This window comes from Empidonax traillii, unplaced genomic scaffold (genome assembly GCF_003031625.1).
Source record: "Empidonax traillii isolate 1590-97213 ecotype Southwest subspecies unplaced genomic scaffold, ASM303162v1 scaffold644:size547830, whole genome shotgun sequence".
Classification (NCBI taxonomy): domain Eukaryota; kingdom Metazoa; phylum Chordata; class Aves; order Passeriformes; family Tyrannidae; genus Empidonax; species Empidonax traillii.
This window is the reverse complement of record NW_020955837.1, coordinates 305,109-326,261: the sequence shown is the minus strand read 5'-3', so window position 1 is coordinate 326,261 and position 21,153 is coordinate 305,109. Positions and strand designations below refer to the sequence as shown.

General features: G+C 41.6%; 1 protein-coding gene across 1 annotated transcript; it reads right to left on the bottom strand.

Moving 5' to 3' along the window:
* Positions 1–960: 960 nt before the first annotated feature.
* LOC114065316 (MARVEL domain-containing protein 3-like) lies at positions 961–20,641 on the bottom strand. The gene is made up of 4 exons (XM_027899123.1): positions 20,545–20,641; positions 19,220–19,375; positions 15,764–15,933; positions 961–2,331 (listed from the first exon to the last, which is right to left on the bottom strand). Exons 2-4 carry the CDS (start codon positions 19,333–19,335, stop codon positions 1,631–1,633), a joined length of 987 nt encoding a protein of 328 aa, XP_027754924.1. The 5' UTR covers positions 19,336–19,375; positions 20,545–20,641; the 3' UTR covers positions 961–1,630.
* Positions 20,642–21,153: the final 512 nt, after the last annotated feature.

Genomic DNA, 21,153 nt, shown 5'->3' with positions numbered 1-21,153 from the left:
CAAAGGGGCTGGCTGAGAGTCTCACAGGTAACTCTGAGATAAATGAGCTACTCAACTCAGCCTTTTCTGCTCCATTCTGGTGAGACCCCAACCTGGGTACTGTATCCAGCTCTGGGGTCTGCAACATCAGGAGGACATGTCAGAGCATGCCAGACATCCCTGTACCAGACTTCCCAGCTGATTACAGCATACCAGTCTAGAAATCAGTCAATTTCTTGACTCTTATCACAGCTGTGAGTCACAGCAAGTTTGGAAAAACTCTTTATTCCTACCTCTTCATAAGCCTAATAATGCTCTAGAGCTTGTTGGTGTTCACAGCGTTAAATGAATGTTTAAGGTATTATATAAATGATACTTATTGTAAAGGCTCATGTAATCACTTCTAATCAGAACCACAACATTTTCTTGTTTGGCTTTTATTACCTCAAACATAATGCTTTGAAATCTCTCTCTGTGTGTGTATGTATATGTATATATGAAGTATACAATAAATAAGATGGTTCAAAAGAGCCTCATCTGGGCAATGGCTGTGAGCCAGACAAAACTGGAAAGAGTGAGAACAGCCAGAATCAAAATTATCTCTTCCCTCCCTCAAGCTGACAAACCTTACACACTTCAAGAGCAGCCTTTTTTTTGGCACTCCCTCATCTATGAAGACCAGTGATCTATTTCCTCTGCCTCAAACAAAGGATTCTTGAAAGATGTTCTCTTAAATTTATTTTCTCATCCCTGGGGCACACAATTACTGCTGTTCACTCATGCTTTGCCTGTTTAGATACTGGAAGGATACATGTGCTTTCTGTCACCGTTACAGTGTTCCCAGGGCAGCCAGCATGTTCCTGATTCGGGCTCTGCCCAGCACAGGCTGCAGAGTCAGCAAGCCAAACCTTGTTTAGGGGCTTACAGGAGCAAACGGTATCTTTACTAAGCCGATTCCCAACCAGTGCGTTGTCTCTCGGGTTCTGATCTGTGCTCAGTGAGCTGGGAAAATATAGTAGGAAACTGGATAAGGACCAAAATGCTGCCTTTGACATTGCAGCCAGTTCCTCCCGGCAGCATTCCTCAGGGAGCACATGATCGGCATGTGTCAACCCCTGTGACTCAAAAGAGAAAACGCTTCACTAGCCAAAGCAAAACAGGTCTCAAATGTAACCTCAGACACGATTCAGAAAAGCACTCGAGTGTCCTTTGCTTTGTGAGCACTGTAGCATAAATCAACAGGATGCACAACAGGCACAGGATCTGTTGAAGGCTGCCAATCCTAGCTGTGTATTCCATTCCTTGTGCCATGGGAGAGGAAAGGAAGTGGTTGTTAGAACAAGTTTGGCATCGGTGCTGTTAAAAGCCCTTTACTGTTTGGATTTGCTCTGTGCAGGATGAAAACATCACAAACAGATTTTACCTCCAGGAGTCCAGCTTGAGAGACCAGTGCAAAAAAAACCCGTTAAAACAAAGTCACTCAATTTTATTACATCATGTTATAGCTGTATAGTTACATTTGGTGATTCTGTACACACTTCAGCACTCTGTAGGGAGAAGCATTGTGTGCCGGTCTCCTGTTTGCCATGTGACACCCACTGTCCGTCCCTGGCTGAAGCCCCAGCTCTCTGGCACAGTCCCAGAGCCAACTTCACACTAACGTGGCGAGAGCCTGGATGTTGTGGGAGCTTTCAGAGGTCCTGTGAACAGTATGGTGGTTTCTGACGCTTCTGTCCTTAACACTGACTTTGGGGCTGTGCTGAGCCTTGGCCACGTGGCTCTGGAAGGCCCTGACAGTTCGGACAGCACGGATGCAGACCACAAAGCTGGCAAAGTACAAGCAGGAAGCGACGGCCCCGAAAAGGCCCACGGCCGCGTCGCCACCCTGGACCACGCAGTTCATGGAGGTGTAGCCGCGGCGCGAGTACAGCCTCTCGCGCCTCTTGCAAACCTCTGTGGAGTTCACCTGGCTGACAAAATGCAGGTAGAGGCCCACTGCCACCACATACGCCACGCCAGCCAGCAGGTTGAAGGCGCACTCGCCTACCAGCAGCCCCGTCCTGAGCTGGTGGATGGGCTTTGCCCCCACCACGAGGAAGACAAGGGTAAGCACTGCTGCTGTTAAGCTGAAGGCTACGCCGCCGTACACGCAAGGGGCTCTCATCTGGGTGATCTGCATGTCCAGCTCCCTCACCTCCCGGAGCTCTGTGCCCTCGAAGGGGCTGTAGGCTGAATTCAGGTTAAAGGATCCAAAGCCTCCAAGGGATGTGAAGCCTGCAACAGAGGCCTGGGAAGCTCCCACGCAAATCAGCACCAGGAGGTTAACCGTGATTTCCACAAACTTCAAAATGCCTGTAAGGAGCGGAAAGAAGGGAACAGGTGTCAAAGCCACATCTTGCGCACAGACTGTGGGCGACAGAAGTACATCAAAACCATGGACAGAGAGTGCTAATACTGAGAGAGTCCTCTTAGCTACAGCTACAGAAGAGTGCTGCTTTTAGAGAAAAAAACAAACCAAAACAAGCAACAAAGAAGCCTGAACTCTTGTGAGTACATTTCAGAGGTGAGGTTGGGCAAATTACTTTTTTTAATTTGTCGGTGTGTCTGATAGATCTTCATGCAGGGAAAAAAAAAATCCATAAAATTTTACTGTGCTTGTGTTATTGCCAAGGCAAGTGCACATTGACTGTATTTTGGCCTGTAACTACTTGGCATAAACACACTGAGCAAGAAATATCCAGTATGAACAAAATGCTTAGTTTAGAGCTGACAAAAACCCAGAAGCTTCTAATGGCTTGAAAAATTGTGCAAGTTATTTAAGTCCTTTAAAATGTTTACTGCTTTAGCTTACACCCTTTTTTTGTCTGTTAACTTAAATGTAGTATCTAATCAGATATAACTTGCACTTCATCTCCTTCAGAGGCAAAAATCTCTTCAAAAATCTGAGGAAGCAGTTCCTGATTGCACCAAAACAAAACAAAACCAAACAAACAAACAAAACAAACCAAAACAAACAAACAAACAAAAGGAAGGGAAAGAGGCAAACCCCACTTTTTATGTGGAGATAAGTGAATTTGATACTAGGTCATGTGTTCTCTTCCACACCTACACATTCAGAAGAAAGCCTTATCTGATTATTCTGTGACAGCTCACTAGGGGTCAGACTAAGATTAGTAAACATGACGGATATTGAAGTGTAGCATAGATAGAGCTGCCGACTGGGGAAATTAAAACCCCTAACATGTCAGGCTTGTCACTCCAAAGTTCTGAAGTTAATTACAGAATTGTGAATCTTATTATTCTGTTGCTGTTTGACAGCCAAGAATGTAAAATGCTTGACGCAGTGGTCCTGTATTTGTCTTTAAAGTGGGGCAGATCTGTGGTTTGCATACAGATTTCCATTTTATGCTGCTAACATTGATCCACATGGCATTTTCCTCATGAGTAATGGCTCAGTTACTGTCAAGGCTGTATTGGCTTAAAAAGAAAGGGCTGAAATAGAGCAGAAACGCAAGGGAATAAAACAAATTCCTCTCTTGTGTTGCCAGATGCTTCCAACCAAAGAAAGCCAGTGACAGTCACCATGAAGGATTATCGGATATTCCCACTCTGGCCCTTCTTATTCCCTCCACAGAGTGTTGAGGTAATGAGCCCTTTCCTGCTGCCCCTTGCTCTGCACAGGAAAGTACTTGTGGCTGTTTGACGAGGGCCTCTGGCCACTTCAGGTTCTCCTGCTTCCCTGTGTATCCAGACTGGTCTCCTTACTTCTGCTAATGCAGCTGTAGGTCAGCACTAAGCCCATTCACATCATGGCCTTGAAAACCATCCCAGAAGCTCAAAGGGGAGCAATAATGGTGGTAATACCTAGGAACAGAGTAACTGAAACTCAGCATGTGTCAGTTTGCTTGTACATGTATATACAGGTGTATACCTATACAGATTTCACCTCCTAAAAAGATTTAGGGAGAGTAGGCAGAGCAGAAAAAATGCTTCTTTCCAAGAGGAACTAAGTGTGCAGTTGTATTTATGTGTTCTTCAGAGGTGATGCTGATTTCTGCGTGACAGCGTGCCTTTTCTTTGACCCTTCTGAACGACAGTTTCTGGGAATCAGGGCAATAACTGTGCTAGTCACCAAATCTGTTTAGAAGTTTCAAATATTTCAAAGGAAGATATCTGTGGAGCTAAATGAAAAGAGGAATTTGAATCTTGGTCCATGAGTCAGGATTTGGAACTCTTTGTACCAATTGCAAACAATGCAGCCAAAAGACCCAATATTTTGTAGTAGGTAGAGAGTCATCACTTTACTAGGACTGTTCATAGTATTTTGAAAGAGGAGGATGTATACAGGACATTAATTGGAACTCAATCAGGTTTTTCTTGTCTGCTCAGCCGATTTGTACATTGTACCTTCTAAATACAGGGAGTCAGCTTAGATACTCAGGGCCCTCGGATGGTTTTGGATGCAGAAGGGCACTTCCCTTTTTAAAGGCTGATTACTTGCTTTCATAGATGCTCCATCAGGAAGCAGTTCTTACAAGTCTACAGGGAGGAAAGACCATTTGATTAAGGGAAACATAAATTTTAAGTATGTTTGGGAACTTGGTGGTTGGGAATTCATGACCAGTCAGCCTTCTTCTGCTGTTGACTTCAGAATTTCCTCTTCATCTATGACTACTGAGCATCTGACCTCTGACCTACTCAGCATCAACATTTCCTGTGCATTACCTTGTTGAGCTTCAGAAATGGCAATTTTCTGTTGCCAAAGCAGTCACCACCTGCTGCTAACCTCCCCTCATTTATAACTGACCCCAATCCTCAATGACACTGCTCCAAAACTTTCAGCATGTTCACACACGTTCTGTATATGCAACCCCCTAACTTCACTGAGCTGAGTGCTAATGGGATGACAAATATGGTCAGTGTAGGTCTACTGTCTTTTTAACGGCAGCATTAGATGCTTTAATGGCATGCCTGAAAAATTTCTTTACATAGGGCATTCAGGTTGGACAGGTTTTGTATGCACCTCCCCAGTTGTCACACATGCCTGCTGTAGAATTGATTAGAGTAACTAAACAACAGAGAGAGGTTCATTAGAAGCTACTCCACCTGTTATTTTTATCACATGACTTTACTTTTTTTTAATTTATTTTTAAAAAGTGCAATAACAAAGACTCCTGTACTAAAGAAAATTCTAAAAGGATAAACAGTATGTAGAATGAATTACAGGTCTGCAATGACAGCCAGCAGTTTTTGTGAAAGTATCAGACAATTAGTGGAAATCCCTAAGGCCTTGTACAATCATCAGGGCTTTCATGGAAATATTACGTTCAGACCCCAAAAGCCTTGTGCAACCTTGTTCTGCGACAGTTACAAGCTGATACCAAATTCTACTATACTACTATAAATAGGATAGACAGATTTGAGAAATAAGGAATAAAAGGACAGCTAAGTTTTGAATCTTAGCTCTGCCAAAGTATTGTAACATACATCCCAGCAGTGACCTATGTCAAGCAGTGTACTGCTGGCAGAAAGGATTGAGTTACAAGCCATGCTTCTGAGTCAGCGCTGCCATTTCTGCTTTCAGAGGCCTGTTAGCTATGTCATCTTAGAATTATACCTCCAGAAACTAGACTGTCAAAAGGTCTTCCTTCTGGGGAAGTTGCTTATCTCTGCAATTATTCTCTAATACCACGCAACAACTAATGCACTGCAAGATCGGAGTGTAAAACGACAGGAAGTCTGAAACATCTCGAAGTTCCACTGGTTACTTTTTTCCTTTCTCAAGTTCAAAGTATTTGGATCTATCTAAAATGTTACTCGTTTGTATTAAAATCAACACAGTGAACAGTTGGCTTCGGGAACTAACCCTTTCCTCACTGAGCAAGTTACAAGGCTCAAGTCAGGGCTCCTGGATTACTATTTCCTTTCCTACGCTTCTTTCCTGCCCTGTTTTTCAGCACTGAAGGTGAGGAGAATGGCTGCAATGTAGAAGACAGTGGATGTTGCCAGAGCTTTCCAGAAAACTGTTTCATTCATTCCAGAAAATCTAAACCTGCAGTGAATAGTAACTTCAATGTGTCATACTTGTTAATTTTGCTTGAATCTGGTCATCTTTTGCTGTGAGTAGGCTTCCTGCTATAACAAACAGCAGCCTTTTAACTTATACTATTAATCTACTATTTGCTTTTTCTTTCCCTTTTTTTTCCCTGCTGGACTATTGCCATGGTATCAACCTGCAGAACAATGGTTTTATTTTCTGTCAAATGGTGGGCTCAAACATGCAGCAAAGCAGCCAGGCAGGCTGGTAAGGGTACAGAGCCACAGGCAGCTGACTTCACTCTAACAGCTCCTACCCTTGACTGGGCAGTCACTACTTTTCTCCCCTACCTCCTCCAGTTTCTTCCAAGAGCTGTTTAGATAATTTAAAACAGCAGGAAACAATTCAACTCTCTTCTTGTGTGTTGCTGTTTTTTTCTGCAACTTTAACAACTTGAAGTGTCTCAGAGCACACCTGATGAGCAATTAGATTGGCATGAGTTTAGCACGGGAAATAACACAGCCAGGACCAGAGAAAGACCAGAAACTCTCCTCAGGTGAGCTGTTAAATCTGTGTGCTCTGCCCCATAAAACTACACTGTGGCTGAATGTGTGGTACCCAGTAACTCAGCTCTGCACTCAAGTCTCACATGTCAGAAGCTGTAAGAGGAATTTTCATCCAGGCACTGTGGCAGGATGGCCCCAATGTTCAGGTGTGGGGGTCATGGCGCATGTACACACAGGTGCACGTAAGACAAAACGGTCAATTCATGTTAATTCCTTTATTTCTGCAGCCCCTATCAATGAGTCTGCAGGACAGTCAGTTCTGACTGTTCTGGGTGTTTCTGTCGAACGCCCCTGACCCCATCAGGGCCCAGCTAATAGAGGAGGCCTTCAAAGTGTCTCCCTCCTGTCTCTTTTGGTATTATTCCCTCCTCTTCAGTGAACATGCCTGTGTACTTCTAAGACACTCTACGTTTATCACTCTCCATTCTGGCTTGCTTTCTCCCTCTGCTTTCTTTGCAGACCACCTACCACTGGGACCAGTAGGACACAGATGGCAGCCCTGGGAGTGTCTGGCTACCCCTCTCGGGCACCTGGAGCATAGTGGCAGTGCTGGAGATACACAGGTCAGTGGTGCCCCTGTCACATCCCATTAGGGGTCGCTCCAGGAGAAGGGAAGAGAGGAGTTAGAAGCTACAAAACACACGAGAAAAATCATTCCCTCAGCTTTTTTTCACTGGAAGTTCTCATTAGCTATTTTTTCCCAGTTTGGGCAGCTTTCTGCTTTTCAGAGGTAATCTTCCTTTTTTTTTTTTTTTTTTTTTTTTTCCTGTAAAGGAGCAGACAAGTATTTTGACCATATATAGTGACTTACAAAAGCAGCAGTCAGCCCAGAAAAGGATCTCAAATGCAGAACATCTCTTGCCAGTGCAGGTTTGGTATTCCCCAGAGACTGAAGGCACAGCTCAATGCAGCTTTGGTCACTGCTCTGCTAAACTGAGTCGGTGGCAAGACGAAAAGATAAGGGGAAGGGGTAGAAAACATCAAAGGAAAGAGGGGTTCGGCTCTGCTATTGGAAGGGGACAAAAAAGTAACAGAAGTGGGAAGGACCGAAACAGAGGAGGAGAAGTGAACAAGGGAAATGAAATGGAGACAACAGTAGCAAGAGATAAAAAAATATAAAATCTGGATGCAAAGTATTAAAATATCTTTCTAATAGTATTATTCCCTTTATGTACAAAACAAGATCTTAGTGAAACCAGTAACAAGAATTCAACCAGCTTCACTGATGCAGAATAAAGGCAACACACAGGCTTGTTATTTAAAAAAAAATACCCCCAAAGCCCCCACCCCACCAGTATTTTTGTAGGTCTCTGTGTTCTACAGCCAGTGGTGGGATTTAGCTTTCACTAAGTCATATTAAAATCAAAGGCAGAAAAAAAAAAACAACCCAACCCTAAAACTCAAGAATTAGGCAATGTAACACCAACAGAATCTTGGCTTTTCAAGGGACCCAAGGGAAACACATACTTGGAACCAACTGAATTTAAATTGCACGGATGTGCCCAACACACTTATGCTCATTTGAGATATTCTTCTTACTGGAAATCAATGAAAAAACAGTTTAAAACTGGGAAAATTAAAAGAGCTGTGTGCTTTAGAAAAAAGCATTATTATTATCTTTTTAGAAGTTGTCCCTCTTTAGTCAAGATAATCAGTCTGTTAGGAAATCTCAAAGGATGACCAACCTTGGTTTTAATGTTTCAAAAAAGTCTCATGTTCACAGTCAGAGTGATCAGATCCAAATGTATTATTATCCTGTTTTTTAATGTGTATCCTCTTCCCTTAAAGAACAAGTATCCCACCTGCTCTATTCTTTCTGCTTAATACTCTCCCATCCTCTAAGCAGTGCTGTCCAATTTTCACAGGAAAGGGTGGACTTAAATTGGAGAAAAATTGCATCAGCCTCTATCCCCATATTTTCCCACCACTGTAAGACAGTTTCAGTGCAACCCAGCCCCTGCCTGGGAACAACAGCTAGAGTTTACTTTTTCCCAGTAGTTCTTTCAAGCATCACTTCTAGAATGTTCTTGATTTCTCTGCTGCTTACTGAAGATGAATCATCTTTCCTAATTTTTGAGAGGATGGGAAGCAAAGATCTTGAATTAGACTGTAGTCTTTGACACCACTGTTCAAACACAACAACTGTAAAAGGGGCTTTATGTGTATTTGTAGCACTGGTAGGTCTCTGTACGGTCATCTCATGTTCTGCATTTCAGAAAATGGCCTTTTTTCTTCCTGATGTACCAATAGTTCTTTCAAGTGGTAAACAAGTGCCTTGGTATTGAAACAAACTTGCAGGAGTTTTTTTTAAAAAGAGTTCAGAAAACAATGAAACACTCTTGTTCCTTATGCCAACTTTCCATAGCCACTCCCTCCTTTGAACTGAAACCGAGCCGCCTTTAGAAAGTACAAAGATTGGGGTGTTACTGTTCTTTAGGTAATCATAGTCTGGCTGAAGGTAGGTCAGGTTGGAGGCACCTGTGAACCTGAGCTTCTCATTCACTTTACCAATTGCGGGTTGTCACACTTGGTGAGCAACATTCCTGCCTCAGTGGATTTTTCTCCCTTAAGTGAGCTAAGATCACCAGCTCAAGAAATAGAGCTACATTCAATAGATAGTCTGTCTGCTGTATCAATTGTCTTTGAGAGCCACTTTTTTAGTGGCTTTGTTCCCATAATTTGGGTCAGATGTGGGGAAGACAAACCTAGTGCCCTTACAAGATGGTGTAACTCTTCTTCCGTAATGTAAGACAGCAAACGTAACTAAGATTTCCCAGTACGGGAAACATGAACTGGAGTCTAACACATACCTAACAGCTACTGTCAACTTTGCCAATATCTTCCCCTGCCAACTGCGGTGAGTCTTCTCAGCTGTAGTTCTTCTCTGTCTAAAAACAATTGTTGCACATGTTAGCTCAGTGCCAAAAGGTGGATGAAAACAATTTCCCATGAAAACGTAGGCAGAGTGAAAGTCCCATGTGTTGGCAAGGCAGCAGTTAGCTGAAGGTAAGATTTGGCATCTGCAACTAGTGTAGCTCCCCTGCGTGTTTTTATAGAGCTAACTGCTCAAGGCTGTTTGTGTTTCACAGCAAACAGGACTTAGCTCCAAGTGAAATACTTTAACTTGAGAACAGGAAGGTTACCTGCAGCTCTGCCGCTGTCTCTTGTTACTGCGCTACCTTAATTAGGCATTTTGAATAACTGGGATTATTTGAATCTGTACAGCTCCATCCAATTCCCATTACTAATATCCTCTATCTTCACTGTTACAAGATTAAAAATCTTGACGGCAATTTCAGTCTGTTAGTCACGCTGTATTTAAAATATATTTTGTTACAGAAAGAAGGGGAAGCTCTCTAATTACAAGGAGACTATAGGGGATCTTAGTGCTCCCTTTGTACACAGAAATACATTGAAATTAACTGCCAGAGGAACAGTGTAAGGCAGCTTTGAGCTCAATTTAAAGGAGCTAAGCATGGCACACTGTAGGGGCAAAATGTGAAGACAAAATACAACGGTTTTAAACCCTGTTGGGTACCTCTACAGAAATGGAAGTGTCCCACTGACCACTACTGAAAAGACGTAACGTGCTGCTGAATGTACTTGTCAAACGCTTGTCTTCACCCACAGTTACCTGCACTATGTACATTTAATGACCCTTCAGTGTTTCTGAACATGCATACCTGAAGCCACAGAGGATTTTTTTATTCCAGTCTCATGCTTCTTGCAGACCACTGTTCTCCCCCAATATCTCCACAGCATTTGAAAGGGATACAAGTGCCCTGCAAAATATTTTTCCCCTCCTGCTCTGATGTCTGACTCCAAGAGGAACAGGATCATGACATAACGCAGCAACACAACAACAGCAGCATAATGGTTATGAACAATGGGATAACTCAAAGCAAGTGTCTATTAGCGTGAACCCTGTGTTTAGGGTGACTTTCTATCTCAGTATTTTTCCCAGGCTGTGATTATCTGCCAGCATGCAAAGCTACAGGAAAAACCCCCTGTGTTTGAAAAAACAAAAGCTTATAGATGTTTACACTTGAATTAATGCTGGCTTGTTAGTGCATGAATATATCCCAGAGAAAGTCATTGTTGCTCCCTAATTCTATTTCCTCCTCCAAGTAAATTCAGTTTGATATCTCCTCCTGGCTATGCTTGAAATTGGAGACTTTTCATGTTGTTACAAACCATAATGCTGTCTTTTTCTGAGAGGAAATTGGTCTGAAGGCTTTAGCAACTGTGGATGTTAGAATGTAGGCTAAAGGCATGATTGTTTGGAAGTGCCTACAATATGCTTAAGAAATCTGACACTATTCAAGGCGCAAAGCTGTATTCATGGCAGCAAATAACAGGGATTCAATTATACTTGCTCCTCCACAGACTATTTTCTAACCTTTCAGGTGTTGTCTCCCTGAAATGCTAAGAGGGTCGAAGAATTAAAAAAAAAAAAGTTATTTGCTCAGAAATTATGACCAGTACAGCACAATTCTATGGAAGGTAAAAGGGCAGGCAATGTCCTGAACTGCTTACTGACTGAAGATGAGAGATTTTACTCTTGCTAAGATGAAGGAAGCAGTACAGCAGCCAACTTTGAACGCTTTTCTCATTGCCTCTGCTAAACAAAAGCACTGAATCTGGTTATATTTAGCCCAAGGGGGGTTCTTTGAAAGGCAAAATGATTACTTAATTTAGTTTTTTTACACAAAAGAGAGAAGCACAGAATTTTTACCTGCACTGTGAAAAGTAAACTGAATGCTTCCTTCTGAGAGAATTTCAGCTCTAAGTTTGCCTAGGTCAAAAAACTCTTGTTGTTTTCAACATGTGCTGCTTTAAATGGCATGCATTAATGTGCGTAAGTTGTAAGAAATGGCCTTTGCAAGCAGGAGTTCCTTAGTTGATGAATGGTTTGTCTTTATCACAAACAGTTTATTTCCAATTCCCATAATATTACACAGTGTATCTAGACTGTTTGACACCAGTCTATAAGCTGTTCCTTAAATCCCCTTCACTACTGTAGAAACAGAAGGTGGCAGACTTCTGTGTTTCTATTGTCTTTTGAATCTGTAATCAGCAGGCTCACAAGTGTAAGTTTCCTATGGAAAAAACCCCCAACATATAGAAAGGAGACATAAAGACAGCACAGGAGGGACTAGTCAAAAATCTGTTAGAGGGAAGCCATTTGAAAGAACCAGCAGATACATGAAGAGAGGTAGCGCTCTTAAATGACACAAGCTCCTGTGAGATAAAAAATCCTCTCACAGGTTAGCAGTGGCTAAAGGAAAATAAAAGGGAAACTAAAAAGGAAACAACCAGTTTTCATGCATATAGAGTTAAGGGAATAATCACTAGTTTGTGTTGCCTGTCAGCAGTATGCCCACATTAGCAATAAAGAAGGGGGGATCTGTAGACTCAGATAAGTGGAGCTGAAGATGTAGGGGCAACATGACAGATGTTTTCTGGGGAGAGAGAAGTACTATATTTTGGCTCTAGTTTGGTCCAAAGGGCAGAGCGCCTTCTATGGGTTACAGCTCACCCTCTCATTTTGTTTTATCCAAGGGAAACACAGTCTGTGCATCTGGAGTCTGCTCTGCAATATGGCCCAAAGAGCTGGAAGTGGGAATCCAAAATGATTCAGCAAAATACCACATAACAAAAAAACAATGGTAGATGCACAGACTAATGAATTAAAAACATTGAAAAGTGAGATGGTGAAATCTGCTGTAATAATAATCACAAAAAAAATCTTCTCGATTGCCAACTGTAAAATTGGTAGGCTGCTGAGAGCTCAAGCTCTTGAATGAGAAACTGATGAAATCAGTACTTGATAAGCAACCTCACACTTCATGCATGTAGAGAAACACACACACACACACACACACACACACACACACAAGTCCCTCTACAGAGCACAGAGGTGGACTCTAAACCAAGTATTTGCACTCAGGAAAGACTTTGGGTATCCTTCTCTGAAAACATCAACTCACTGTTCACTGATAGTCAAACACCATACAAAAAGCTAGGAAGCATTAGAACAAGACTACAGAACTGGAACCTCTATGCAGATGTCTGATTCTTTTGGGAACTTATCTGGAATTTTTACTGTATTTCTGGTCAGCCCATCTCCAAAAGGTATGGTGGATCTGGAAAAGGTGTAAGACTGGCAAGCTAACCAAAATTGGGAAGACTTTGCTCTCACTAAGGCCAGAACTGACTAATGTTCAAGCTGTGAAGAAGCAACAGGAGTACAGGCACAGGGAGAAAGGGAAGACTTCACTCCAAAATCATAAATCTCATGGAGGAGGTGAATGTATGAGATTATCACAAGGTATTTTGGATACCACCAGACACCTTTTTTAAAACGTTTTAAGGAACAAAACAGTAGTTCTTCAAGTGGCACAAAGAAACTGTGGAACTTCTTGTGGTAGGATAATGTGAAGGCCAAACATTCAAAAGGGGATTCAGAAGAGAATTAAACAGATTTGATAGGTCTATAAAGAGGTGTTAAACAAAACAGATGTGAGTGCAGTTCTGCAATTCTGGAAATTCCACCAATTCAAAGTCTGGAATGTATTCCAGAAGACAGCTCGTTCTCTGCTGGTCCAAACTTTGATGGTCCTCCTAAATTTGTACTTTAGTCCATTGTTTGAGAGGATGAGTAATCAGGTGCCTTGTATGATCCAGTACTGCTACAGCCATGTGATCCTACCTGAATGGCTTTGAATAGGTACCACTCATAATTTTTTAAAAGACTTTTTCCCCTTTTCTGTTTTCAAGACAAAAGGATTAAAAACCAGCAGAATGTTTTGAAGTTTCTTAGATGGTATCAAATGTTCCTACTGGCAAAAAAGGTCAGTATCAGCTGTTTCTTCCATTTTATGTGGGTTGGGTTTATTGTCCTAACGTGGTTGTAATGAAAAAAAAAATAAAAAGAGTGGGCAGGGATTAGGGAGGGAAGGGGGGAAATAACAAAGATAGGAAAATGAGGTCCCTAAAGTGTTGTAAAATCCTGAGGTGTTCAAGGATCCTTAAAAAAATTAACTGTTTATTTCTGAAACTCATCTTTAGCTTTTTGGGCTATTGCTGGTAAAAAGCATGAATGAAGAGGGCAGTATCTGAGTGAAGCAAATATTTTTCAGAGCTCTGATTGTACAGAATTGCTCCCTAGTCTTCTAAACTGCACAAAGAACGTAATTGTGCTAGGGAAAAGAACAAACAAACAAACAAACAAACACACAACTTAATGGACGGTCAGAAACTAAGTTTCCCATTTCAGTTGTTGCTCTGGAAAAGACTGTGGTACATCACTTGATTTCCCAGCCTTGTTTGAGTCTAGTTTATTTTAGAATTACAGTGATTGGAAAAGGGGGAATTTCACCAGGCTGCTGAAAAATCATTGGCAAAAGAAAGAGATGGTTAAGAAGTATTTACAGGCACTTCTCATGCTGTAAAATGTTGCAGCTCACATGTACTGACTTTTCAGTAAGCAATTCGTGTAGCTTTTCGTTTATGACATCTAATACGACTGCAGGGAATACAGAATTCTGCAAAACAATTATAGGAAAGTCTGCTAAATCCTGGTGCTTTCAAAAATTAAACAGGGGAGTAACATTCTCATAATCTTATCAACCTCCAATATATTTTCATTTTTTGAAATAAAGTTGCTAATATAAGGGCTTCTTTTCTACACGTTCTCTTTTCCCTCCTCCACTGCAAGCTCAAACATTAAATTTCTGGAAAATGCTGAGCAACACCAGGGGGAGGGGTGGAAGTGAAATCATCATTGTCAACTGATGCATCCAAATGTAGGACATTTTTAAAATGTTAATGATGTTTAGTGAACTGAAATAGTAAGAAGAAAATGCAGGGAAAAATACCTCAGAAATTCATGTTAAGCTACTCATAAGTCTAAACAACCAGTGAAACTCAAAACTAAAAATAATTTGCCACTTTATTTTTCTAAAGCTGTGATAAAATAAGGCATGGAGTCTTCTAGAGCTTTTTAGACAAGTTAAAATAATTCAATATGGCTGAAGAAGAAACTGATGATACAATTTTATCATGGATAAAAAATCAGTACGGCTCCATGTTATTAAATGTGCTCTACTATTGGTTGTAGTTACATCTCAAGACAAAAACCACATATGCATACAAATACAGAGAACGCAATGAGAAAATAGTTCAGCTCACTCTTAAAATTGTTCACGTATTCACATACAAAGAAATATTAAGAGCGAATTGAGTGTCTTATTTAACTTTCCTACATAGAGTGAAGAAATAATCTAACACTATGTACTTTAAATTACTTCCAACAGCTAAACTCTTCATTTGTCTCTTTGTCTCTTTACTGGAGGACACCGAAAGTCTGTTTATAGACTTCAGCCAAAGACTCTGCACTTAGCTGCAGGTTCAACTTGGACTACAGTGGACCTTTCCTACAAACAAGGTGAGAATGCTCACTTGTCCTGGAAAAGGGAAAACTTCAAAGGGGTAATGGATATTTTAGAAATTTTTTTTTTTTAATTTGTGGGAATGAGTTTACTAAGGCTGGTTTCTTCCCACATTAATGCTCATTTCTGTGCTTGTTGCAGTTGCTTCCTAGCTATGAAAAACCTAAGTTATTTCTCAAAAACTGTTTTACTGGATTCACATCCAGAAAATAGTTTTGTCTCCCGCAATGGTGCTTTGCAAAGATGTATGAGTGACGACTGGATTAAATCCAGAGTCTATAAAAAGTCTGAGAAGAATGTGTCAGAAATAAACTAGCATCAAACCTTCAGCAGCCATCTTTAAATTGCCTACAGATGCAAATATCTATTCTATTTCTAAACCCCAAAGGTTAACCTCTTGCAGCATAAACCGGCTGCTTATACACATGACCCACCCTGATGCTCTGGATGAATATTCTGGAGATGTATTTTCAAGTGTCTAAATATCTGTATAAATCTTGCCTTTAGATGTCTAAAATGAGATGTCTAACTCTCAGTTATGCCATTCATTAACTTTAATTCTCCCAGTTCTTGTGGGCTTTTGTTGTTGTTGTTGTGTTTGTTTGATTTTTTTTTTTTTAAATATTCCTCTAGCTTTACTTTGTTGTGCTTCTAAACACAGAAACCAAAACAAAGACAAGTCCTTGGGAGGAGAGGGGTGGATGGCCGGCAGCAAGAGTCTCACATACCTCTTGTTGTGCATACCTTTGAACACTTCATTGAGAAGGTTTCCTTGGGAGGATAAAACTCCGGTTGTGGGTCAAAATACTCCCGTGCTGCTCCTGAGGTGTTAAAATAAGGGTCTGAGCAAACAGTAAAAGTTCTTGAGTGCTGGCCACCTCGAATGTTTTCTGTTGATCTACAATGGAGAAAATAACTGTTTGTTAATTAGATCATACTCTCTCCTGAACATGAGAAACCATCCTCTTAGTGGAAGCAGCTAGACTGCTTCACAGGCATCTGATCTCTTTTCTTGCCTGTTTTGAAAGCAAATATTCCAAATACTTGCATAAATCCACGTTCACAAGGATATTTGCACTCTATTTTAGTTTGGCCCTTAGTTTGGAAAATGATGTCCTCCCTGGATAGGCTAGCCAAACTGTTTAGGTTACTAGCAAAAGGTAGGAAGGAGGAACAACAGCTTTTTCATGAAAAACAAACGTTTTTAACTAGTCCATAGCAGCCCAGATAATAAGTTTGTATTTCCAACTACTGTGTCTCACAAGGATTACTTTTAAAAGAATAAAAGCTATTAGAAGAAACAGATAAAGATTTTAAAGTGGGGAAAAAACAGCCTATTCAAAGTTCTTGAGGTCATTGAAGATCTTTGACACAGAATCTAAAAGCAACCCCCAAAAAAACCAATTTCTCATGTCTCTAATTAGTCTCTTCATTTATATACTTAAAAATGGTCCATTTTGCTGCAGTGACATAGAGCTCCAGATTTGAAGTCTGAAGTTTTTTAAGGTTGGTGAGATTTGATTATTCTGTAGGAAAAGTGCAACTTGCCCTTCTTAACGGAGTTAAACACTCAAGTTAAAAGAAACATTGGCTGCAAATTTTTTAGTGTTTGGTCTAATCAAAATTTTCTCCCTCATTTGAAGGAAAATTGGAGCTTGCCTTTTTCAAGGTGCAGCTGGGATGAGTTTGTTACTAAAGAGTATTTTGAGTCTCATTCAGCATTATTATTTTTAAAAGTCTTTTTTTCCTATTCAGTTTTTATCTTGAATGTCTTATCCATAGATCAGCATTTTCAACTATAGTTTTGTTTCCTAGTATCACTGAACTTTACTAAGGTTTATCTTCATCCAATTCCAGACTCAATATTATCTCATTCATCCACATTAAATCACATCCTTTGTAGTTTTTACATTTTAATTAAGACATTCAATAACAAGACCAATGCTAACATCTCCGCGTTTAGCTGCCAACAGCTCTATTTGGCTGAAACATTTCTGATTTTTCTGACCTTTGTCCTGTGTCTTGTGCAACTACCAAAGCATCCTGTGCAGCTGTGTCACATAAATTAAATAAGCTGTGTGATTTATAAGACTTCCAGTAACTTGAAAGCAATCCCTTTGGTACTTCTGATGCAGCTGCTTCTCTCTATTGTATCCCGCTACTTGCCAGAAAACAAAACAAACCAAAAAATCAAAATAAAAACCTCCTAATGTTCAGCAACAGAGTACAATTAGGAAAAAAAAATCCTTTTTTTAGATGCTTTTTTTTTCTCACTATGGCCTATTCTGGCCACCTTCGCTCCTGTTTTTCTTCAGGACTTTCCTCTTCTAAGTAATTCTCCTCAGCAATGAGACAAAGGTTGCCATAGGAGTTTCAAACATTTATGCATTTGGAAAGAGAAATATTATGTCTAGGAAGTCTTGCTCATAAGGGATGAAAGCACTAGGCACCTAAATTTGCGGCTTCCACAAAACTCTTCCCATCTATTTCATTACAGCATCTGGAGGTCCTTTGGTCAATCAGCCAAAGTTTTCTCCAAAATCCATGAGAACTCCATGAGAACCAAGCAGGGGAAATGCTGTTAGGTTAAGCCAAACCCCTTCAAAATAACAGATAAAAAAAGTTTTTTGATTAGTTTTAGTGAGATCTGATGCCCCCCACATTCTCAACTTGACTCTAAGAATTATCTTATGGCTACTGCAGATCCGTAGATGCAGCTTCCCTTCTTCTAATCCCTGGTGGGTACTGGAATGGTCTGTGAGTCTTTACGGTCCATCCACCAATTTTCAGTCTATGTATCCAGACATATGAAACTAACAGCAAAACCAAGAAATACAGAGAAGTATTTATTAGAAATTTATTAACTTTATTAGAAAGTGGTGGTTTAATTTATAGCTAGCCTTTTACATATTGCTTATATTATGCTATACATAAAAATAAAAGAAGGCCACACCAAAACCCCAACCATTTTCTGTTTCCTTTTTACTCTCCACAGTGCTATTAATATGTTACTGGCATTAGCTGCTCTCACTTCTAACATGTTCAAGATCATTTATTGCCTGCCAATCTCAGCTTTTGGTAAGGACAGGCATTCAGCCTCTGAGGATGATTCTTAGGTTGGCCCTTGTTCCCATTTCTCTCCAATTTTTCATAATTTAAGAGAGAAGAAAAATTCATTAACTATTTTCATAATACAATATGTTTACCACTATCCAAAAGCTTTATACTCAGCCATAAGTACTTAGGTACTCCTTCCAGTCCACACAGTGTTCTCCTCTGCTCCTTTTATTCTCATCCTGTTTTTCTTGCTAAAATGCATTATTATCAGGGAGTACTTCAGTATTTCAGCTTTTCAATAATCTTCATTATATTGATTTCCTCTCCCTGCTTGTCTTTTTTTTCAAATTCCCTTACAATCATGTCCTCAGAGACTAAATGGGAGCAATGAACACTTTACTGCCATGGCCAATTTGCCAATGCTGTTTAGATCTACAGACCTCTCTCCTACAAATGCATCCACGGGTATGATCTAAAAGAAAAACAGCCAAAGCTCACATTTTGCATGCTGTAGACTGGCCAGGGTGAAAGGAGAAGTGTAATATCCTATGAGTTTATTTGGCACTCGAAATCCATTAGCTGATCTGCTTATTGTGGTGACAGGGGCTGACCCACTATCAAGTGCTGCAAACAGCCTTAGACACTTAAACAAGTGCCATTTATTGACTGCGACTAGTGAAAGTAATTTTATTTCAGATTAATAGGAATGTGTTCACAGCTGAACTAGAGCAACCTGAGAGCTCATGAAATCCCTGTGCTAGTCTCAGTCATGTAAAATTCTCATTTAAGCAATGCATATTTGGCAAGCACCAGCTTGGTGTCACCTGCTGACCAGTCCCTTCAGGAACTGTACTAAGACTTGTGGCCACACTTCATGTACTCGTGACCCAGATAATCACAAGAAATTCACATCTCTGCCTGTGTCACACAGTCTAACTTTCTGCCTCATCTCAAGCTCAGTAGAAAGAAAAAGGTTAAATTTCTAAGTGTAAAATGTGTTTCAAATGTGGTGTGCTCATGCTTCATGATTTCAAGGCTGAGTAATATGAGGATATTTAAAAGCAAACAGACAAGGCAGATATTACAGACCTGCTGTGAGGTATTTCTTCAAGAAGAGAAAGACATACCTTGCATTGTATGGGTATGGTTTTCTCGCTCTTCTGTCCTCTTTGTATCCATCGGATCTATGGTTCTCATGGTGCCTGTATTGCTTATCTTGGTATCGACTCCCGGCAGGGGACATCTTGTTTCTCAGATGTATTCCTTCTTTCTAAAATAACTTCCTGAGTCAGACAAATAAAACCAGTTCATTTTATAGCTCCCCTTAAAGTTATTCATTGACCAGCACTCACTTCCATTTCAAGCTGATTCAAGAATTAGTATAGACTTCCTTAAGAAGCGAAGGAAGTAAAACCCTTTAAACTACAAGTAAGGTAACTTCATTAAAGCAGGAAGGTTTTCTTTATATCTTCATCAACTGAATGTAATGTTTCTGTATTCAACATTTATTGTGCTTCGCTTATTTACTAGGTCTGCTCTGACTCTCCTGCCTTCGCTGCCAGGACAAGGCATGGCGTCCACCAAAAACATGAATCTTGGCTTCTCTAATGTTGTCTCTTACATAAAATATTAAGCCCAGCAAGTGCCAGTGCCTTGCATGAGTGTGCACATAGCTGCCACCGGTGGCAGGGCAAGTCTGAAAGGGCAGGCTGTGACCTTTGTCCTGGGAGTTTCTACGAGGAGAGCACCCAGGGGTGTAAACAGAGTCAGTACCAAATGCTGCCTCTGATTTGCATAGGCAAACTCTGTACAGGCAAACTCTGCTGGCCCGAATACAAGTTGACGAGAAGATACAACCTGATAATTTCATGTTAAATATTACCAGGATGTTATTTCTTGCGTCATTACCTTTTCAAGTTTGGTACAACTAAGGGCAAACCTGTAAAATAGGGAAACGCAGACTTCAAACATCTTTATTATCATTTGCCTTCACCATCCCTGCAGAAAATGCCTGCAGTCGATTTAATCTGGACTGATCAAGCCGAGGGCTCGCTTAATAACATCCCTCCATCTCTTTAGGGTGTTATAAAGTAAAAAAATATAATTATAATATTTTCAAAATATTAATTTTTATTTGTTTACATCTAACAGCGAACGAGACGGCGCCTTCCCCGGAGGCGGCTCAGCTTCCTCCGGGAAGAAGCCACTCCGCAGCCGCGGCCTTTCCCCACGGGAAAGGCTCCCGGTGTCGGTCCCGCCACCACAGCGAGCCGAGACCCCCTTCGCCCCCCCGGGCGGGCCGTGCCACGGGCGCTGTCCCCGCACAAATGGCGCACACCACGCACCTCCCGCGGGGGAAAAAGGCTTCCCCTTCGCTGCCCACCCGCCGCCTGCTCCTCTGGGAAGAGCCCGTCCCTTCGGCACCCCGAGGGCCAAGGCCAGCGGACCTCACCTGAGTGGAGGGCCGAGCTCCGTCCCGCCCAGCCGCAGCTCCCGGCAGCAGCCGGGACGGCCTCCCGTGCCCGGCCGCGCTCCCACCTCCGCCCGCCGCTCCTCCCGCCCAGGTGCGGCCCGGCCCAGGTGCGGCCCTGCCCGCGCCCTGCTGGGAACCGCCGCTGCGGTGGGGATCGGGATCACAGGGCCAGCTATGTTGGAAAAGACCTCTGAGATCATCCAGTCCAACCTGTAAGCGAACTCCACCATGTTAACTGGACCATGGCACCAAGTGCTACATCTAGTCTTTAAACACCTCCAGGGACGGAGACTCCACCACTTCCCTGGGCAGTCCATTCCATGGTCCAATCACCCTACGTGTGAAGAAATTCTTCCTGATGTCCAAGCCAAACCTCCCTTGGCACAGTTTGGGACTGTTTTCTTGTCCTCTTGCTAGTTATCTGAGAGAAGAGATCAACCCCCACCTTGATACAACCTCCCTTCAGAGGTTGTAGAGAGCAATAAGGTCACCCCTGAGCATCCTTTTCTCCAGGATGAGCAACCCCAGCTGCCTCAGCCACTCCTCGTAGGATACGCGCTCCAAACCCTTCACCAGCTTCGTTGCCCT